General features: G+C 49.1%; 2 protein-coding genes and 1 pseudogene across 2 annotated transcripts; 2 read left to right on the forward strand and 1 right to left on the reverse strand.

Moving 5' to 3' along the window:
- Window positions 1-2,787: 2,787 nt before the first annotated feature.
- LOC136468860 (bisdemethoxycurcumin synthase-like) lies at window positions 2,788-6,854 on the forward strand. The gene is made up of 2 exons (XM_066467272.1): window positions 2,788-2,977; window positions 5,857-6,854. The coding sequence occupies exons 1-2, from the start codon at window positions 2,788-2,790 to the stop codon at window positions 6,852-6,854; spliced, it is 1,188 nt and encodes a 395-aa protein (XP_066323369.1).
- A 2,132-nt stretch (window positions 6,855-8,986) lies between these two features.
- Window positions 8,987-9,937, forward strand: LOC136471589 (uncharacterized). Its single transcript, XM_066469333.1, has 2 exons — window positions 8,987-9,308; window positions 9,419-9,937. Exons 1-2 carry the CDS (start codon window positions 9,171-9,173, stop codon window positions 9,569-9,571), a joined length of 291 nt encoding a protein of 96 aa, XP_066325430.1. The 5' UTR covers window positions 8,987-9,170; the 3' UTR covers window positions 9,572-9,937.
- Window positions 9,938-17,257: 7,320 nt separating this feature from the next.
- LOC136471590 (protein STRICTOSIDINE SYNTHASE-LIKE 10-like) lies at window positions 17,258-18,368 on the reverse strand (annotated as a pseudogene).
- Between the last annotated feature and the right edge of the window lie 3,112 nt (window positions 18,369-21,480).

Here is a 21,480-nt window from a genome sequence, read left to right on the forward strand (position 1 = left end):
AAGGGGTCAAGTGACGAAGCTCGAACAAGCCACGAACTACGAACCCGCATTCGATATGCACGCAACATAGCGCTTTCACGATCACTTTGCGGTCGCAAAAATGCTCGGGGGCCACTATCGGGGTTATAACCCCGGGGTGTCTCAAGGCACCGATTAATTAGCAGGCCAAACGGCCCATGATACATCAGCCAGCAAGAGCCCGAACGATCGAGGCCTAGCTGATCCAAAAAAACCAGGCCAAGCGCTAAGGCGGGGGTCGGCCATGACTCCTTCATTAGACTTAACCACATGACGCGTAAGAAACACACAACCTCCCCATCGCTCCGACCCCTGGGAGGAACGGGGAGGGGTCAAGCCTGACCAAGCATGCCTGCTCTAACAAGAGTAGACATGTTGCACTGACCCCGCAAGAACCGAGGGGATAGCGGTCACCTTGGTCCGGTCAGACACCATCCCTGCGTCGCGCAACATGGACAAGGCAACACCATCCAATGCGGTGACAGCCGGTACGGTGCCCACCCGCTGGATACGGGCCGACAAGACGCATGTACTATTCTACCCACTATGGGATGTGATCCACGACGAGGCCCTAGACTTAGAAGCCATCCAGACCGACGGGAGCCACGACCCCAATGATCGGGATCGTGGCCACCAACTCGACAAGTCAACCAGGCGATCGACGACCCGGGGGTGGCTACCAACTCTCGTACGATGCCCTAGAAAACCAGGAGACGATGACGAAGACCTCGGCGGTGACCACATCGCATAGGATGGCTGGCGAACCACCACCGTGCCAACAGTGCTGGCATGGTCGGCTCGGTAGCACCATGTCACACCATGCCGCGACGTGGCCATAGGACCATGACAACAACCACGCCCAGACGTGTACCACAAGATGGCGTAGCTTGCAAGCCAAGTTAACTAAGTCCTCCCTCAGGCTCATGACCCTTCAGTCAGTAGAACCTTCTTCTTTGTACACGACCTAGCCCAGAACTTTATATAAGGGTGGCCAGGGCACCCATCTTGGGGATCCGAACTCATTCACTCATTCTTACACCATAGAAGGGCTCCTGAAGCTTCCCTTCGGACAGCCCGTCTCCTAGCTCTAGCTCTCCTACCTCTTCCACCATTCTTGCACCCCTCATTGTAAGAATTTAAGAGCATTCAAGCGAGGAACACGCATTCAATCATCTCTGGGACTAGACGTAGTGCTTTGACCTATTGTATAAATCCTCGTGTCTTTTGGATGCTACCATCATATTCCTAGAGCAGCGTGGCAATCGTATAAATTTTCTAGTCCGGATTACAAAACACCGACAATATGAAATTAAGGCTAGTCACGGCAAGAAGTTTCAAGGTGTTGTTTCCATGGCTGTCATGTCATATACACAATGAAATAAAACGTGGATAAAACACCCACTTTCAATGAAAAGTTTCATTTTATGATATCATAGATATATAATTTTATTAGTCATAGAGAGTTAACAATCGTGCCAAGAGAGTTGATGAAACCCACTTCTTCTATCTTTTATTAAAAAAATATTGTTTTGTCATCAAAAATATGTATGTGACGGTTTATTAATTACAAATAAACTCACATGAAACTCTCGTAGAGACTGGCTTAAGAACAGCCCCATGAAAGGGCATTTGTGAACTATCATTAGCCGCTGCAAATGATATGATCGACCTACTTAACGGCCTAATTGGTCATTACAATTCAGAACAATCACAACAGATGTTTTGGTAAAAGCATTCCTAATTGGATGCTGAAAGGCGGTCATTTTTCTCGCACACGAGCGTTGAAGTTAGGCAGCCTGTTCGGTTGGCTGGTTCGTATCGTTGCTGGTTCGTGAAGAAGTACTGTTGGCTGGTTTGTGTGAGAGAAAAATATTGTTCCGGCTGAAAATTTACGATCGTTTATGACAAGCCACAGCCAAACGAACAGGCTGAGGGTATGCGTTCACACATCTTAGTGACGGTTCTCAGTGGATACTGGCATTTATTTCCAAATCTACTATTTTGCGTATTTGTTTCCACGAAATTTCCCAGAGATTTCAACCTTCAACACTCTTGACTATTGACTCCCCAACATGACATTCGTGCTAGAAAGACTGCGTTAGATGCATAAAAAGCTTGACCTGCAGTGGTAAGTCACCTCTGGACATTGCTGTAAGAGAGAAGACCTTCTCATACAGGTCGAGAAACTTTCTAAACCCGTGCTCCACCCTGACACAAGGGCACCGTTACCCTGTGAGAACCGGGCCGGACCTTTTGACCTGTGCTTTAGCCGTAGGACAGACGAAGGGGTTTTTTTAACCCTAGCCTGAAATTCGTTTTCACGGGAAGTCAAACTTAGGACCTGATAAGTGCCGTTGAGGCCACCTAACCACCCTTTGGCAAGACTGTGGTTTTCTAAAGCAAGTCGTTTTGAGGTTGTCTTAAGTCAAACATTTTAAACTTTGACTACAGATAACTTCTTTTGGGTTGAGTTTGAAAATATAAAAGTGATGTAAGTAGATTCATCTCGAAATGTAGTTTCATAAAAGTATATATTGACTATATTTTATAAATATTTTATAGCAAAAAGTTGTAGTCAAAGTCGTTTCTTAAAGACCGTGTCGATATCCAAAACGATTTGCTTCGGAGAACCGGAGGGAGTATAGTATAAATAAATGCTTAGACTGAGCTCTGTGTGTGCAAAAATACAAGCAAGCTAACATTCTTGCGTTCCTAGTAAATCAAGACACATCTCCACACCAGTCACCACTCACCAGGAATTAGGAGACCATGGGAAGCGCTCCCGTAAACGTCTGCCAGTTTCGAGGCACGCAGCAAGCTGAAGGACCTGCCGCCGTGCTGGCCATAGGCACGGCCAACCCGCCGCACTCCGTGCATCAGGACGAGTTCCCAGACTACTTCTTCCGCATATCCAAGAGCGAGCATCTCACCGACCTCAAGGTCAAGCTCAAGAGAATATGTAAGCTAGGTTCCCACTCGATCTTAAAAATCGCACTAAATTATTATTAGATGCACCACAAAATATATCTTTATAGTGTGCTTATTTGGTGTCATAAATTTGATTTTTTTTGTTAAACTCTGTTAAACTTTATAAAGTTTAAATAAAAAACTTAGAAGTTGATTTATTCAGAAACGGTGAGTATTCACAGACTTAAGAGAGTGCATGTTTGACTTGACACGGCTCTAAAAGTTGCATTTAGGGAATAAATTAATTTTTTCATAACTTGAACATCCTTTGAAACAAATCCAATGGAGTACTCTTTTTATAAAATAAAGTAGCTATACAGCATTTAGTCAAGATTATTAAAAGGTTGGAATATTTGAATATGGTTGAGCACTTTTTTGAGAAAAAAAAGGACACAATGGTCAATGCTGAATCTTCAAATTATATGGCATCCTGGTCCTCCTTGCATAATTTGTCTTTTACTTGAAAAACATAGTTTAGTATTCGTTTAATCACTTCCCAGACCTAGATCAATGACATAAAACACCAGTACCATATCGTAGCATTCTTCAAACAAAAACCATTTTTTCAAGCATCCAAAGTGTGGCTTTATACGTCATAGGCGGCATGTAGGTTTCATAAAAAACGATGGCACGTACAAGTTTGTTGCCAAAGAAAAGAACATGTTAGCTCAACTTCAGACCTCTACTTGGGCCGTCAATTATGAGGCTCACGCCAGGGGCTTACTTTTTCTGTGTAAATGATTCCCTTACCTGATGGAGGCTGGGATGGGTCTGTTTTTCCACGTGGGTTTCATAGGGGACCTCAAGATTCAGCTATATGAATCCAGCCCATAAATAATGAGTTAATCAGCCCACTTCTTTTTGAGCCCATCGTCCCACCCCTTGGTGCTAATCCAACAACACCCGAGAAAAGTGGGGACGGTCCCCATGGAGCAACCATGGAACCTTCCATAAATTCATGACACGTGTTCATATGCATGTATCCAACTCACGAGAGAGTTGTAACTTTTCTTTCCAACTATTACTCCTAAATTTAAGCAACACGTCCAAGTGCTGATGTATGCACATGGACACATGTTGCCAATCCACGGAAGGTGTCCTCGGTTGCTTCATGGGGACCATCCCCACTAATTTTTTTCCACTACGCGTCGCGCCACACGCAACATCGCCGCTGCTTGCCCTCTCCTACTCTCTCTGCCTTTCTCGGGTCCACTCACCTTCTCCCATCCGCACGTGAGGTAGAGGTGCAGTCCTACTAAGCAGCTGCTCTCTTCTCCTGCAGCCCTGCTCAACCCTCTCCCATCTCCACCTTCTCCCATCCGCACCTAAGGTAGAAGCATGACCATGCTGAGCAGTGGCCCTCTTCTCCTGCAATCCTACTCACCCCTCACACATCTCCTATAGGTCCATTCTCCCGGCTCCTCATGGATCGCGTCTTGTAGTCGTCCCACTACCGCGGCGAGGAAGCACATGTGTGTTAGTCGCTCAGATGGTGCCTATGCCATGACTACTCATCAGGCAAGCTACATGTGATAGGCCATGCATTGTGATGGTTTTCAGTTTGATTTGTGCTTTATTGTGAAGAATTTGTCTATGTTGGTTCAACTTTGCTCAGGTTTCATAAAACTAATGGGTTTCGGAGACCCATCAGGTTCGAGGACGGGGGCACATTATTTTCACACGAAAGGGAGTTCGGGGCTGGGGCGGGTTTGAGTGTCGGGTGTTTCAGGTGTGGGTACATGGACGCTCCACCTGGCCCGACCGCCCTATTGCTATCCCTACACACCCACGTGGACTCCACCTACACCTCCGTCCCATACGGCACCCCCACAGCCGCTAATTTTGATTCTGGATGCTGGTCATGTGATCTACTAGTTGGAATCAGATCGCTATCCTTCCATGTGCCCTTCCCCTCCATTGCTCGTCGGATTAAGGAGCTCTGGCCATCTTCCCTACTCCCACCCACCCGACATCTACCCCTTCCAGCCGTCCCCAGAACACTACCTCCCCATCCGCCTTCCTTGTGAGCGTGTCCTCCCCTGTCGTGGTTTCCTCTAGCGCGCCCTCTCTACTCAGCTGTCCTCCCTACCGGTACAACCTTGAGCAAGTTCTACCAAAACTCCAACTTGATCACAAGGTGCCCTTCACTACAGCCACCTCAACCTCGACCTCATCCTCTCCAAAAGCTTGCCTCCCCTCCCGACTGGTTGCCCTTCCCAATCAGCCATGGAGGGAGCAATAGTGTGGCTCGTGGTCGCGAAATGGAAGATGAGAGAAAAATAAAAAATATATGCAACTAATAAATGGGTCCCACGAAAGTAGAGTCTAGAATTTGAAGGCTGTTTCTAAAGTTAAGATTAAAAATAGGGCACGCAAAAGTAGAATAAATCCCTAGAATCAAAAGTAGGGGCATGATTTGGGAGCTCTTCAGTTGCTCTAAAAGTACTCCATCAACTGTATGGTTCAATATGTTCCAAATTTGTCAATAGTTCGACAGATTTTCTACCTAGCCGTTTGGTTATTTGCCGCCGTTTTGCGCTTTGGGCACGTCACACATTTTCAAACATAGAGACCATGTGTCACGCCCACGCACAAACAAAATCTTGCTAAAAGTGTATCTAAGCTGTCGTGAGAAATTTGTTCTTCACACCTCAGCAAAAATTTCACCAAGTAGTTTGGCAAAGCGTGGAGCCATTCGAACACATCGTGTGTACTAGTAAATCTAACAAGTAAATTAAATGAAGGGTGCCAATTAGCCTCAATTTGCATTAGGTCATTCTTAATAGAGATTTTTATAACGTTTCTGTAGCCTCAATAAAGTGTGACATGGCTATCCTATGATCTGACCCTGTCGCATGCATCAAACTGCAGGTGAGAAATCAGGTATAAAGAAACGCTTCTTCCACATCAACGAGGAAATACTCGGCGCCCATCCAGATTTCAACGACCGAGAAAAGCCGTCGCTTGAAGCCCGGATCGAGATGACGGCAACAGAAGTCCCCAAGCTCGCCGCGTGCGCTGCTGCCAATGCCATCGCAGAGTGGGGCCGCCCAGCCACGGACATCACGCACATCGTCTTCAGCACCTACTCCGGCGCGCGAACCCCGAGCGCGGACCTCCGCCTGGCGTCGCTGCTGGGTCTCCGGCCCTCCGTGTGCCGCACAACGCTGAGTCTCCACGGCTGCTCCGGCGGTGTCCGGGCGCTCCACCTGGCCAAGGACATCGCCGAGAACAACCACGGCGCGCGCGTCCTCGTGGTCTGCTCCGAGATCTCCCTCATCTCTTACTGCGGCCCCACGGACGGGTGCGTGGACTCCGTCCTCGGCCCGGGACTGTTCGGTGACGGCGCCGGCGCCGTCATCCTCGGCGCTGGCCCGGTCGCCGGCACGGAACGGCCGCTGTTCGAGACCGTGTGCGCCACGCAGGCTACCATTCCGATGACCGAGGACGCGATCACCACGCAGTTCGCGCGGGGCGGCATGGATTACCACATTGGCAAGCAGGTTCCGATGATCGTGGAGCAGACCATCAAGCAGTGCCTGCTCGAGACGCTTGGCATCGACGTGGTGACGTGGAATGACCTCTTCTGGGCGGTGCACCCTGGTGGCCGTGCCATCTTGGACAGCGTTGAGGCAGCTCTCAGACTGGAGACTGAGAAGCTAGCAGCCAGTCGCCATGTGCTCAGGGAGTACGGCAATATGAGCTCCGCAACCGTCATCTTTGTGCTCAAGGAGCTTCACCGCCGACTAACGGCCAAGGACGACGATGATGAGGAGAGTGCCGAGTGGGGGGTCATGATAGCATTCGGACCGGGGATCACAGTTGAGATAATGGTCCTGCGTGCCGCCACCAACCTCAGAGAAAACTAGTGTTTAATGCATGTACTATATAGCACACTAGCTTGCAACGCTATATAAAATACCGATGTATTAATACATTAACGGTTTATATCTTTATAAGCATGCATCAAGGCCTCAACTTATACTTTAAAGTAGAAAAAAACTAAAGTAGCTAGCTGTGGTGGTGGAGGTCTGGAGGATCACCGGATACGTTTATTGCGATGATCATCTCGCCGGCGGAGGGCCTCTAGTGGCCGAGACTAGAGGGCGGCAGCGCTAGGATACGGCTGTTGGGCCTTGGGCGGCGACGGCGCTTGTAATCCATAGGTCATGCGGGGAAGGGAGAGTCGCGGATGAGGAGAACAGAGAAAAAAATGTACTGGTAAGGTTGTGTAATCCATGTCATGGTGGATGAGCTTGGAAATATATATCCCTGAAGTATGTACCTCTTCTCTATAAAAACATGGAGTTGGGGTCTAGCTTCGTCTTTTATTGGAGCGGAGTTATTTGCACCTGTTTGGTTATAAACAACTTAAGAGTGGAGCTGAAAAACCTGAACCTAATATAGTATGTCTAACACATCTTAGAACACATGTTAGTCTTAGTGATTGGATTGCCACCTTTATCACGAGCACTACAATAGGGTATGGCCATGGGCATATGATCCTTATAGAGTAATTTGGATTATAAAGACAAATGGTTTCTAACAATTATACTGTAAATATAGATGTCATAGGGTTTAGCTAAAATTGTATAAATTTATTTGAAGAAATAACTAACTTTAAATTGTCATGGATATTAATATAATTTTTTTGGTATCATGGTATATGTGCCCTTACTTGTCATTTTCAGGATTATTAAGAAAAAATAAATACTTATTGTCAACACAATAAATATTTATTGTCATGGGCATGTACACTTGTTCTACATTATGGCATAATATTTATGTTTAGTTTAAGTTAGTTTTTTCTACGTATTAATAGTAATAAAAGTGGATAATTTGGAAACATATATCAACACAATCTAGGATTATTCAAACTTTTTATGGTACCATGCATTAGTACTTTAGACATATATTTAATGGATTATTAGTTTGTCTTTTTTAATAGAAAAAGTGGTAATTTAGATACAAAATTAGAGGGTCACTTTATGTTTGTTATGGTGATACAGGTGGGTAACCCTTTAGGGAATATAATAGATCCATGTCTATTATTTGTCAACGGTGATTATAGCCTACCAAATTGAAGTTCAAATATTTCTAGTGTTATGAGAACTTCAAGGATTATCCTTTCATCTAGTGAATTTTGTGAGGCTGATACAACAGTAAGATGATAATTAGGGTATCAAATACTTCATATGTTTCAAATTGTAAGTCGTCGTGGCTTTTATAAGTATATGTATAAACTTTGTTATGCACTTAGATATACGCTAAGTCTCTAGAAAAATCCAACATGACTTATAGTTTGGAAGAGAAGGAGTAGATGGCAAGATGTTTCTCATTTTATGACAATTTTTAAGATTTACCTTTATTTTAATGTGTCAAGTTATGATTAACATGGAGACGTTTTTAGAGCCAGTTAAATAGTACTCCATCGGTTCTAAATTATAAGAGATTATTTGGATGCACATACATTCACCTCAATCCACATGTGTTGGAGTGGATTGCGGTGTAGTTTGTTTAATTTTTACGCTCTAAGTTGTTTTTTACTTTTTAAATACGCAGTTTTTGCTATATACCAAGTAAAGACTGTGTATGTATGTATAAGCTACTCGCAATTTCATTCGGACGCAACACATGAACATTCAGCGATTGGGCCCTCTTTTTGATAGAAATGACGATTGGGTAGATGGGCCTACCGGGCTGTGTCTGTAGGAAGGAGGGAAACCTTCGTTTTGTAGCCCATTTTCCTCGCGCTCCCGTGACGGACCCGTGGAGGAGCCTCGGAGTCGGACGGCCGACGCTCGCCGCCGACAACCACGACGTCCGGACCCGGCGCGACCGAGCGAGACAGAGGAGAATCGGGAAGAAGCCAAGATAAGATAGAGCGGACACGTCACGCAAAGCGCCTTCCGGAATGGGAGGAGGAGCAATAATAGCAGCGGGCCCACCCTTCGGCCATCACCCTCTCCTCTCTTCCGCAGATTCCCGATCCCCTGCTGCGGCCCTGTCCTTCACTCGGGAACCTTTCTCTCCTCCATTTATATTCCTTGTAATGTAAGAGCCGTCTGCCCCCACGGAATCAAGAACCAAGCCAGCCGGATCCTCCTGCATAGCCATAGCAGTGTGTGCGTGAGGAAGAGAGAGGGTGAAGGAGGAGGGGATCCGGGCAAGAAGAGAAGAGCAGAATGTTGGAGGGGAAGGCGCGGGTGGAGGACACGGACATGCCGGCGCGGATGCAGGCCGCGGCGACCACGGCGGCCTCCCGCGCGCTCGACCTCTTCGACGTCGCCGACTGCCGCGGCATCGCCGGCCACATCAAGACGGCACGCCCTCTTGCCTCTCCTCTCTGGCTCTCTCGCCGTTCTCGTGTCACATTTGATTTGATGGATGGGATCATGATTCATGAACGATGAAGATTTTACGGTGTTTGCAGGAGTTCGACAAGCGGTACGGCGTGGGGTGGCAGTGCGTGGTGGGCGCCAACTTCGGGTGCTTCTTCACCCACACCAGCGGCACCTTCATCTACTTCTCCCTCGAGCGCCTCTCCTTCCTCCTCTTCAAGGCCGCCGCCGCCGCCGCCTCCTAATCAACCAATCAATCTTCTGAATCCTGCTGGCCTGCACTTTCGCCGCCATGGACATGGACCCGTCCGTCCTCTACGTTCATCAGAACAGAAATCGAACCCTGCACTTTCGACTAGCTAGTATCATTTGTAATGCCTGTAGTACGTCCAAATCTCAAAACTGTAATACGTCCAGTCCAGCAGCCTGTGTAAATACTAGTACATCGCACCATGCTCGTTCGCTCCTCGAACCATTTTTGCGTCCATTTGCATCATCGACTCTACCGGCAGTTGTGCAAGTGCCGTGCCTGATTTGGTATTTAGCACAAGAAATATCTTTGGATATTGTAGCTGCCTGACAGCACTTTATTTTGTCCGTCAGTGCGTTCAGTATATGCAGTGATGTGTGTGTGGACGATTGCGAGGTCTGTGAGCTGTCCGATCGCGTAATATTATCCTGTGTGCTCTCCTCTTTTTCTATTGCTAAAGCGAAAGATGCATGGGACCCCATAAAGCGGGGGTCTTTGTTTTCGTTTCTTCTAGCGAGGCGAAAAAACCAAAGGAGAAACCCTGTGCGTCGTCGAGACCGCGACCCACGGCGTGCCGCGCCGACGCCATTCAGAAAGCCAGTTGCTTCAAACTGAAGCTCCAACTGCGCCTGAAATCGCAGCCAGCCGCGTGTGCGCGAGCAACCCATCAATTTAATCCGCGACGATTTTGTCAGCGCAGTGCAACTGTCACTGCGGCGATGCTTATCTGATCCTCTCTGCTTTTCATCTGAATGTGTATGCTTATCTACATAGGCCCCGTTTAGATGCGAAAATTTTTGGCTTTTTGTTACCGTAGCACTTTCGTTTGTATTTGGCAAAAATTGTCTAATTATGGACTATTTAGGCTTAAAAGATTCGTCTCGCTAATTACGGACAAACTGTGCAATTAGTTATTCTTTTTACCTACATTTAATGCTTCATGTATGTGCCATAAGATTTGATGTGACGAGAAATCTTGAAGATTTTGGGTGGGATCTAAACAGGGCCATAGTACGGTGACGACGTGCATACCTTATTCTGCCTGTTGGGGGGGGGGGGGGGGGGGGGGGGGGGGGGGGGGGGGGGGGGGGGGGGGGGGCAGGAAGGGGAAACTTTTTGGAGGTGGATGCCGGCCTTTGTCGGTGCATTCCCCATTCATGATCATTTGCAGGGATGTGAGATGTCAATTATCAGATGCAATTCCATTGTTTTCGTCTTATCTTCCGTTACTTTTTTTCCCCTGTTATACAGGGATAAAAAATGGGGGGCCTTTTCTTTTTCATCTCTTCTTCTTTCGATGAGCATGGGATATCCACCGTCTTATTTATTCTCGCTTGCCAAAGAGGAAGGAATCCCCGGCGTCATAATCGATTGATCGTGACACACGACGAACCAAAGGCCAAAAGCGACCTGCTGCATCGGTGACGATCCGTTCGGCTCAACGTGAAGCTGCCAAAATGGCAATCAGCCGTGCGGCAAAGCAACCGAACCTACCAACTAATCTGGATATGATAATTGATATCGTTAGCGCGCTCACTGGACGAACTACCGCAGCAATAACGCGTCTGTTAGTCTTCCCTGCAAATTTTGGCGCACGGCTTCGTGTCCGTACTGCACTAATCTAGTGATCTTCAGTTTTGTTTTCACCACTCCGTTCTTCAGTCCCAAAAAGAGCATTACTATGAGGTTTGTACTAGGTTTAAAAATGTTAGCAACATTTGTCTTCAAATAAACTTGTAGTATCTTGAGTTTGTATAACTCATAAAAAATTATCAATATTCATCGTATCAAATGAGTATTATTAAATTTGTCATGAGATATTTTTAAAGATTAATATTTTTATACATATATGTTTGGTCAAATTTTAGACATGTTACTAAAAATACACTAAGAAATGTGTATTATTTGTTGGATAGGGGTGTTACTATATATACACATTTCAGTACAAATGGCAAGTATAGGCAATCGCTATGTCATGTACAGTATAGATTGTGGGCTGCAAGATTCCACAAACGTTTGGGTTAAGCAGGCAGGCTCACGGCCCATTCAACCGATCAGTAATACAACAGAGGCATCAGCAGAGCCCAGAACTCAGGAGTCAGACCTAAGGATGGCAACGGGGATGTTCCCATCGAGTATCGTCGGAACGTTCTCTTCCCCGCTACGGAGAATTCATCTCGTCTTCGTCCCCGTTAACTGTCTCGGGTATAGATTCTTGCCCATCCCCATACCCGTCGGGCATCGGTCGTGTAACAGATACCCGACGGGTATTGCATACCCGATAAACAAGGACACTTGGGGTCGCAGCTTTGCAATCGGAGACGTTTTTTCTTCACCCAGATATAAGTGTCGGAGTCTCAGAGATGCCGAGGAGAAGGAGCGAGGTTGCGAGGAGGACGAGCAAAGGTGGCAGAGAGACCGAACTGAGGAAGCGAGGGGCACGAGCGCTCGTGAGGCAGGCGTGCTTTGTGCTGCTGACGGAGATGGTGAGAAAAAACTGAACTAGGGTTCCTAGAACATACAAACTATATATATATGATTGTTCAGATTTGGGTGAAAATACCTATGTTGAGCTTCTTTGGGCCTAATACTCGCATGACAGCTCAAATAGTCGGGTTCCCCAACGGGTAACGGGTACGGGTAAACAAGGAACGTTCCCGTACCCGCTATACCCGTCGGGGATAGATTCTTGCCCATTTAGATGCCCACGGGTAAAGATATGATTCCATCCCCGTCCCCTAATGGATCAAATACCCGTCGGGTATCGGGTATCGGGGTCGTTGCCATCTTTAGTCAGACCCAACACGTTCACAAAGGAATTCCCTCTGATACGGCAAAAGGTAGCCTTCTCTCAATCCTTCGCCTCTCTTTCTGCTACAATAAAAAAAAGGGCGACAGAAGGACGATTCTGATTCCGGCGTCGTTTCCGCCGCCTCCTTTTCGCTTCCAGCGACTGTTTCAGCATCGGAGGTGGAGGGGAGACGAGGGGTCGATGTCCGGTGTACATACCCTCTCCTATTAGTCTAGGTTTGCATAGGTTAGACTGTCTCCAACAAGCTATGCAACACGTGACCCATACCCAAAATGCATCATCTACAGGGAAAAACACCCTCCAACAGAGTACACAAATGCACTACCTATTTTGCGTCCGAGCTGAGAGAGAACCCAAAACTGCGTCGTCCGTGAGAGAGAGGGAGGGAGAGAAAATAGAGCAGACATGGAAAGAGAAGCAGAGTAGGGCGGCGGTGTTTGGCTGCGGCAACGCCGTCGGCGGCTTTGGAGCGCTCGGCTCCAGCGCGGCGGAGTAGAGCAGAGAAGAGGAAGAGGAAGAGAGATGGAGGGAGAAGGCAGCGGCGGTCTCGGACTTCCTCCCGTTCATGGAGAGAGGGAGAGAGGAAGAAAGAGAGGAGAGGGAGAGAGGAATGCAGGCGTGCTTGTGCTGCTGACGGAGATGGCAAGGTCCCATCACGCCCAGCCGTGCAGCCGAGCGACGACCTACGGCGTAGGGAGTGGGCAGTGACGCCCGCGTCCATGCTCGGCGAGAAGATGAGAGGGAAGCAGAGCGGGGTAGAGAGAGGACGTGGAAGGGGAGAGAGAGGAAGGGGCAAGGAGAGGACTGGATGGGAAGAGGAGTAGGGCGGCGGCTGCGGCCTCACGATGAGCGAGCAGAGGCGAGCTCGACGGCGAGCGCGGCTTCAGCGGCAGAGGTGAGTGTGGGCTAGGGCGGCGACTTGCTAGCGAGCTCGACCTCGGCTTCCCTGATGCTTCCCCAACGGCAACCTCGACGCACTCCAATGGCACGACAGGCGATCGGCGTTCCCTCCCTCGCTCCTTCCCTTCCTCCTTCGTTGCCGGCGAGCGCGGGAGCCCCGACCAGAGAGCGCGGGCAGCCACGGTTGGCGTGGCGCAACGAATCACTCGGGACGCAGGCCCTAGCCCTGGCAGCAGGCATAGCCACAGATCCAGCACAGTGGACGCCGCGGCCCGCTGCCCCTTCATCTTCGGCGAAGCCTGCTGCCTCCCGCACGCCCTCGCCTCAGCTCCGTGGCCCCGTTGCCCCTCCACCTCCGGTGAACCCGGTGGCTGCCCACACGACGTGCCTCAGCTCCGCCCCCATGCCTCCCAGGCCTCTCTTTTTGCGTTAGCTGTTGGAGTTCGCCAGTTTTGTGTTCGTTCTTCTTTCGCGTTGCGTGACCCAAACGGTGAGATAGGTCTCGTGTTTGGGTCGGCTCTGTTGGAGATAGTCTTAGGATTAGGGTTTTTGGCGGTGCTTGTCAAATGGCTGTCGGCTCTTTTACTCCTCTTGACCGACGTTGGAAGGGGTGGCTATGGTGGATCCGGTGGCGGAGCTGGAGAAACTAGAGCTCCTTCCTTCTTTGATGATCCATGGAGAATAAAGCGTGCTCTTGTTGGATCTAGAGTCCTGATAGGTGCTCTAGTTCTCGATGAGATTCCCTACGATCCCTCCCTCTTTTTCGTCGGCACCAGCACCTATGTTGGATTCTCCGGCGGAATCCTTGGGAGGTATGTCTACCAACTTGTGAAATCGGGTGGGTATTTTGCTCCCACCTTTTCTGGTGGTTTCCTTCCCCTCCGGGGTGGTCTGTTGGCCGGCATGCCGAGGATGTCGGTGGTTGAGGCGCCAGGCTCCCAGTTGTCCGGTGGTGCGATGGCTGCTGACCATCTTGTTAGGCCTGTGCGTTCAGCGGGTAAAAAGCATGTTGGTGCTGCCGGTATGCTGCTCTTGGTGCCGTTCTTCGTCGGGAGGGTGGTCGGCTTCAACGCAACTGTTCCGGCCACCGGCGATGAGGATGACCAGTTGAAGCTTGCAAGGACCTGAATGTTGTTTTCTTTTCCTTCGAGGGTGTCGTTGTAAGCGTTGGGTTGTAAACCATCAGAAATATTTTTATGAAATATATACCCGGTTTCTCAAAAAAATAGAGGCATCAGCAAACTCACAAGTCTCCACAGGATTACCTGGTGCTGCTGCGGAGCATCCATGGGGTCTCTATGGACCATCTGAGGGGTTTAACAAAACAGAAATGCTCACACCCATCTGAGGGGTTTAACAAAACGGAAATGCTCACACCCGGTCATCCCATCGTCCGGACGCCGTCGTTCATGGGCCACGATACCAGCCCAATGGGTCCAACATTGTATCCTCTTATCCACTCGTACGTCTTGTCCAGAAGCCTCTCGTTCACTTGTCCTCGCCAGAAGGCGCTCCACCGCTGTGCCGCGATAGTGCTCTACCATGCCACCTCGGCGTTCGGGCGTCGGCTGTCGGTCGGCATCTCCACTGCGCCCCAGCATGACTACCCATCTTCCTCCCTCTCCATGACACCTCCTGCCCACTGCAGCCTTCTCTAGTGCACGATCCATCTTCTCCACCAGAGCGACCCGCCGCGGCCTTCTTCACCGGACCTGTCGTGGCCTTCTCCAACAGAGATGCAAGCTCCATGCCACCGGCAAGCTCTACACTGGTGAACTTCACACACCGAAGAACCTCCATTCTGAAGTAGCAAGAAGACGTTGAACTGAAAGCGCATGTTGAAAACATGTGTTTCAGGTGTTTCGGAGGTATGTTGTTCAAGTGATTCGTATCGGTGTTGCAAAAGTAGATCGGGATATTGTAAAAATAGATCTCAAGATGTTGCACATGTTGTGCAATGGCTATACACATATGTTCCAATTGTATGTTCTAAATGTTTCATCTATATCAGACCTATGTTGCAAGTATTTTCATCCGCATGTTGCAAAAGTAGATCTGGATGTTACATATGCATGCATGTTGCAAGCGTATTTTCAAGTGGTTTCAGGTGTTTTCATACATCTATTGCAAATGTTTTATCTGGATGTTGCATATGTTTGTAATAGTTTTCAAGTATTTTTTCAGGTGTTTTTTGCAAGTGTTTCAGATGCGTGTTTAAGGTGTTTCATCTATCTTCTTTGCATGTTGTAACTCTTGCATCTAGATGTGTTAAAAGTAGATCGGGAGTCGCACATGAGATGCGCATGGGAAGCGGCTGGAGGCACGGGCCTGCTGCTAGGGCGCTCGTTGGCAAGCCCGACGCGCTAGGGTGCTCGCTCGTTCGCTGAGGGGGTACCGTCCGAAGCTAGCGCCCCGAATCGGACATCCGAGCACTAGCAAGTCCATTAACAAAAACTACTAGGTCTATGTTGTGTGATCTTAGGCATTTTGGACATCCAGCCATGGTGAAGGCACCGAGGCTTACCCTTAAGCTTGTCGAGAGTAGACTGGGCTATGGTTTGCTAAGAGGTTGAATTCTAGAGGTTGCTAGGAGGGTCTAGAACTAATCAAGGGAGGTACATAGGTGGGTTTTGCTTAGGTGAAGGCCATCCATGGCTAATCTACCAAATTGTGTACTTAGGGGATGAATTGGATGGTGGGCTTCACTAGGGGTGTGATTAGAGCTTACCAAAGAGCTTAAGAATTACTAACAATGGCCCATAGTTGGCATAGAGAGGGGTGCTGGTGAAGTTCGTTCTTGTCCTTCTATCACTGTCGGTTGTGTTGCTCTGAACGGGAGTGGTATATCAATGCAAGGTTGTGGGTCAACCTACCGTGATAGTAGGGGTCTTCATTAGCAGGTGAATAGGATCCCCAATTTGCGTACCTGACTACAGTGATTGACTATTAGTAGTGTATGTGGATCTAACGTGGTAGATTCTCTAAAACTTTTTTTTAATACACGGGAGAGCTATCATTGCATTAAGAATATATTACTTAGAAACTATTTACAACAAATTAATCTTGGTTGCAACACGGCGCTCAATGGAGCCAAAAACTGTTATAAACTAATTAGTGGTATCTCCATATTAGATTAAGCAGCGCAAGTACAAAGCAGTTTGACCGAAAATATACCTATTTATCTTTTTTAACAATAACACGGTATATCAATTAGCGACTGATATCCAATAATTATATTTTTTGTTTAAATTTTATTGAAAAAAATAGTTTGTGTTGTGTGTTTGTTGGTAACATCGCTTATGCAGGTGTATTTGTTGGTATAACATCCGTGAAAAAGGTTATTTATAAGTAGAGCATCCATAGCGACACAACGGCTGCTATATGGAGATCCGAGCGTAGCTCGGGTGGCAAGGTCCGGTCGTTGGGACCTTGACGGCCAGGGATCGAGCCCCAGTGGCTGCGATTTTCTGGTGTCTCACCGGGGTTAGTCCCCAAAATAATTCTGTTGCCTCTCGCGCGTGGAACCACAAAGGGAATGCAACGCACCTCGTCGTCTACGGATCCATGGACCCGGTGATCTCACAAAGGACGCGATCGTGGAATCTAGGTGTAGTTGTAGGATCTGTTTGTGTACTTGTGGTGTAAGTGCGGTGTGTGTGAGTGTGTGGTGTTGGTGTGTGTCTGTCCATGAACAGATACTACAGTTGTACCTAGATGAGAGGCGCAAAAAAAAAGGCTACTATATGAGCAATCATAAACGACTTTGTACATCTAATCTAATAATAAATAAAATCAATGTGAATGTCATTAGAACCATAAGAAGATACTCCCTACACTATAAATATACAATAATGTTTATTCAAACAGAGAGAGTACTCTGACTACAACTATTGTCCAATCTGAATACTAGAGGGTATGTCACTGTTGCTAGTATTGTTATCTGATCGGCTAATCCGGTACTGTAGTAATCTAAACTAGACCCACGTAGTCTAGTTCTACCGATCCCAGCCACAGCTGGCCATCCTTCTCGGCGACGTCGCTCAAGGTCATGCCCTTGGCCGCAGTCAGCTCCTCCTCTACCGCCGCGCCATCTACACCAAGCCGGACACCAACTAGATGCTTCAATGGAGGCGTCGTCACATCAAGCCACGCCTTCTCCTGCTTCAGCGCTACCCAGTAGCCACCCTTGGCGTCGCGCCTCACATTGTCCGGATACCCAGGCAGGTCCGCGAGGAGCTCACACTAGTGCAGCAAGGCTTTTTGCTCCCGGTTGGGAAACCCCTTTAGTCCCGGTTTTCCAACCAGGAGCACCAATCCGGGACTAAAGGTACGCCTTGGGCCCCTTGAGCCAATACCTGAACGCCTGGCACGGCACGGTGTGCGCCACCACCACATGCGTCCTGTCGCTGCTCACCGCCATGCTGTTGGGGTACGGCAGGTCGGTCTTGAGCACGGTGACCTGCTTTGTCCGCGCGTCGTACTTGAGCAGCCGCCCCGTCGCGTCGGCGTTCATCATGATCTCGGTGTTGAACCTGCGCGGATACGTGGCGCTGCTGTCTGTGAAGTATACATCGCCCGTGCCCTGGTCGACGTCGAGTCTGTTGACGAAGTGGAACGGCGCGCCGTCGTCCGCTTGGGTCGCCAGCACCTGGGCCTCGCCGCCGTCGGGCCCGACCTTCATGAGCCCCATGTACTCGTCGGCGATGTAGAGGTCACCGGTCATGGCGTGAACTGCAGCCCAAGCGGGCGGCCGCACATGCTCTCCGTCTCCTCGGACGGCACCACGGACGCCGTGCACAGGGGATCTTCCTGTAGTTTGGACTGTGGGCGAAAGTGGTCCAGCCGATGGCTCTTCCGCCCAACTTGAGGACGCGGCCATCGGAGACCCGGCGTAGGGGCCTTGGCCACGCCGGTCGAAGGCGAGGCTCTCGGCGCCGATGACACCGTCGAGCAGCGGCAGGTGGAAGCCCCAGAGCGTGGGCGTGGACTTGATCAGCTCGGCGGCGCACAACGACGCTGGGAGCAGGAGCGCGAGGGCGACGGCGAGTAGAAGTGACGCGGCATGATTAATGCGTCCCATCTCGCTTGATTAGCGCAGTCCCAATGAAAAAACTAGTACTGCTTTCCAACCCATGGTTTCTATGAGTAATAATTATTTTCTCTTTCTCTCTCCCAACTCTATCTTCTTCCTCCAATGGGAGTGCGGCACGAGCCTCCTAGAAACTGGTGGTTTCTCCCCAATGGCGATTTCATGGTTTCTTGGTGTATTGGGTCAAGAGAAGACCTGATTTCTTCATGAGGAAACCATTTCTAGGATTTTTGCTCTCTTTCTTCATTAATTACATTGCCATGTCAGCGTTTTGCCTACGTGGCAAGTCATTTAATGAGGATAGAAACCATCATCAATACACCATTGGGACTGTCCTTACGATGTCAATTGGCCGATGGAGCTGCGCAACTTTGGTTTGATGGGACGGCGTGGCGGGCTGCTAGGTGTTGTTTTATTGGCCTGGGTGCGCGGCGGCTGTGTCAGACTCGGACGCGGCCTTGCGTGGCCATCGGTGTTTGTTTTTGTTTTCCAGGGTCCGATCCGTTTTGCCGCAAAAACACCAGGGTCCGATTCCAGGACGGCGTGGCAGGCAGCGCCGAGTCCTAAAATAGGGCGTTTTGCTTTATGACGCTGTTGAGCCCAAGTTTTTCCCCCAACCCTCAAATCTACTTAGGGCTTGTTCGGTTCGGTCGGTTTAGCCCGGAATGTAGCCCAATCCAAGCGGATTGGAACGGCCGGGAATGGAGTCAGGCATGGCTTGGATTCGCTGTTTGGTTAGATCTGGTCCGGAATGGAAACAGGCCCGGTTCGGTTTTCCCCCTTCTGCTCACGGCCCGGATTCATTCCCCACCTCGTCCCCTCCGGAACGGAGCCTGGCCACTCGCTCAGATTGAGTGACACGGGTGGAATCACTCAAACCGGGCCTGGAAGTAATCCTCGCCGGGATCCAATCCGACTAAAACGAACGAGGCCTTATGGTGGTGATTATAGGAGTTTGTTCTTATTTGATTTGAAGTGGGGTTTGTCAACGGCAATGCAATATGTACCATTATTCATACAGCTTTTATGCATTTTTTGGCATTGATGTTGCTATATATAGTATCATAAAAGAAATTTAGGCATAAATTTATTTGTAGAAGCAATAGATGAAATGATTAAATGAATGTACATGGATGTTATGAAAAACTAAGAGTTAAATAGACCGGCGGGCCTTAAACTTGTCCATAGGTGCCACTTAGGTCTATGAACTCTCAAATTTGGATATGCCTCTATGAACTTGTAAAGCCGTGGACTATAGGACTATGATAGAATTTTACAAAAACCACCTTGCCATAGCTATCTTCTACTCCTTAACAGCAACACCTTTGCTGGCCACTTCCCCCAATCTCCCTAGCCTCACCCACTCTTACCACGCCGTGGTAGTGTCCACGCTCGCCTCATCGTGCACGCATACCGGCCAGAGCTTACCAGCCCCGCGCCGTGTCCATGCTCATGTCATCCCTCAGCCATCTCGACGCCGACTGGGTGCTCGCCTGGTGGCACAAGCATTCACCTCGCCGCGCCATGGCCGCACTCGCCTTGCTCGGTGATGACCCTAAGCCTCTACTGCCCGAACGTACCAATACCACCGAACCATCCATCCCTTCCCGTGCGCGCTCTCTTCTCCCCGCAAGTCCCCACGACCGATGTCATCTCCGCCATGTGTCGACGAAATATGGTCGGCAGTCTACCTAGGGGTATGCCCAAGGTAGTAGATTGTCGGTAGACAGATGCGCAAGCCACAAACAAGACGGTGACGCAAGATGGACACGAGGTTTTATCCAGGTTCGGCCACCAAGAAGGCGTAATACCTACGTCCTGCATCTGATTTGTATTGTTGTATGTCAATGAGAGATGTTTTTAGAGGGATCCCATGCCCACCTTATATAGTCCGGGGGGCAGGGTTACAGATCTAGAAACTAATCCTAGTCAGTTACAATTGCCATATGTGGCCGGATAAGGATTCCTATTCTAACCGACTAGGATCCTGCTTGATCGCCAAATCCGCCTTGACTCCTTGCACGGGACTCCAACCAGGTTGGCTGGGCCGCACGTCGTCTTTCGGATGGACCGGACCCATCGATCCGGGCCGGCCCAAGCTTAGCCATAAGGGTATAGGGGTTAATACCCCCACAGCTAGTCTCTGAGCACCATGTATTATGCTGCGACACGCCATTTCGACCTTCTCCGACAAGTAAGGCTCGAGTCCTTGACGTCTCTTGACCACCGTCGTCGCCGGAGAAATAGGTTGTCCGAAGAATGTATGGTGCTCTTAAGAAAAAAGAAAAAGATTTCTGTCCCGGAAAGTGTGCCCACTTATATTTCTGAAAAGAAATGTAAGTGCGTCTTGAAGCGTAGCATCTTTGATCATCAGAAGCGTAGTGGTCGAAAAACAAGCACACTCACCGCAAGGTGAAGTGTGCCCACTTAGTCCCCGAGCTCGGTAATAGGTGACGTAGGCACGTGGTGCCAGGGTCTAAAAAGAATTCCTAGTTAAGTTGAGAACCCAATCGTCGTACAGGCGATACGAGATGCACCGGCAGGTGCATCGTATCGATGTAGTCCCCGAGCTTGCTGGAAGGCGAAGTATGAGCCTTGTAGCAAGGTCTAAATAAATGTCTCTCAACTGTATGTGAGTGCAAATCACATGTAGCCGAGGAGAACGATTCTCCAAGCAGTGGTCGGGATAGTCCCCGAGCACATCAGTTGTCGGAGCAGTCCCCGAGCGTGACAGTGGTCGGAGTAGTCCCCGAGCATGTTAGTGGTCAGAGCAGTCCCCGAGCGCGATAGTGGTCGGAGTAGTCCCCGAGCACGTTAGTGGTCGGAGCAGTCCCCGAGCACGTCAGTTGTCTAGGCGGTCCACGAGCACGGCAGTGGTCTGGGTAGTCCTCGAGCACGGCAGTGGTCTGGGCAGTCCCCGAGCATGGCAGTGGTCTGGACGGTCCCAGAGCATTGTAAGAGTCTGATCCATCCTTGAGCACAAAACAGGCATCGAAAACACGAACGCCATTGATGTATTTATTCGGTGTATTTATTTATCTTCATTCTCTGCCAAGTCTAGTCTGACATGCCTGGTCAAAAAAGCAGATGGGTATAGTATGTC

Source organism: Miscanthus floridulus, chromosome 8, assembly GCF_019320115.1.
Source record: "Miscanthus floridulus cultivar M001 chromosome 8, ASM1932011v1, whole genome shotgun sequence".
NCBI lineage: Eukaryota > Viridiplantae > Streptophyta > Magnoliopsida > Poales > Poaceae > Miscanthus > Miscanthus floridulus.

Coding starts and splice junctions, on each gene's coding strand:
- LOC136471589 (XM_066469333.1), top strand. CDS start 9,171: ATGTTGGAGGGGAAGGCGCGGGTGGAGGACACGGACATGCCGGCGCGG. Junction 9,309..9,418: donor TCGCCGGCCACATCAAGACG/GCACGCCCTCTT, acceptor CGGTGTTTGCAG/GAGTTCGACAAGCGGTACGG.
- LOC136468860 (XM_066467272.1), top strand. CDS start 2,788: ATGGGAAGCGCTCCCGTAAACGTCTGCCAGTTTCGAGGCACGCAGCAA. Junction 2,978..5,856: donor GGTCAAGCTCAAGAGAATAT/GTAAGCTAGGTT, acceptor ATCAAACTGCAG/GTGAGAAATCAGGTATAAAG.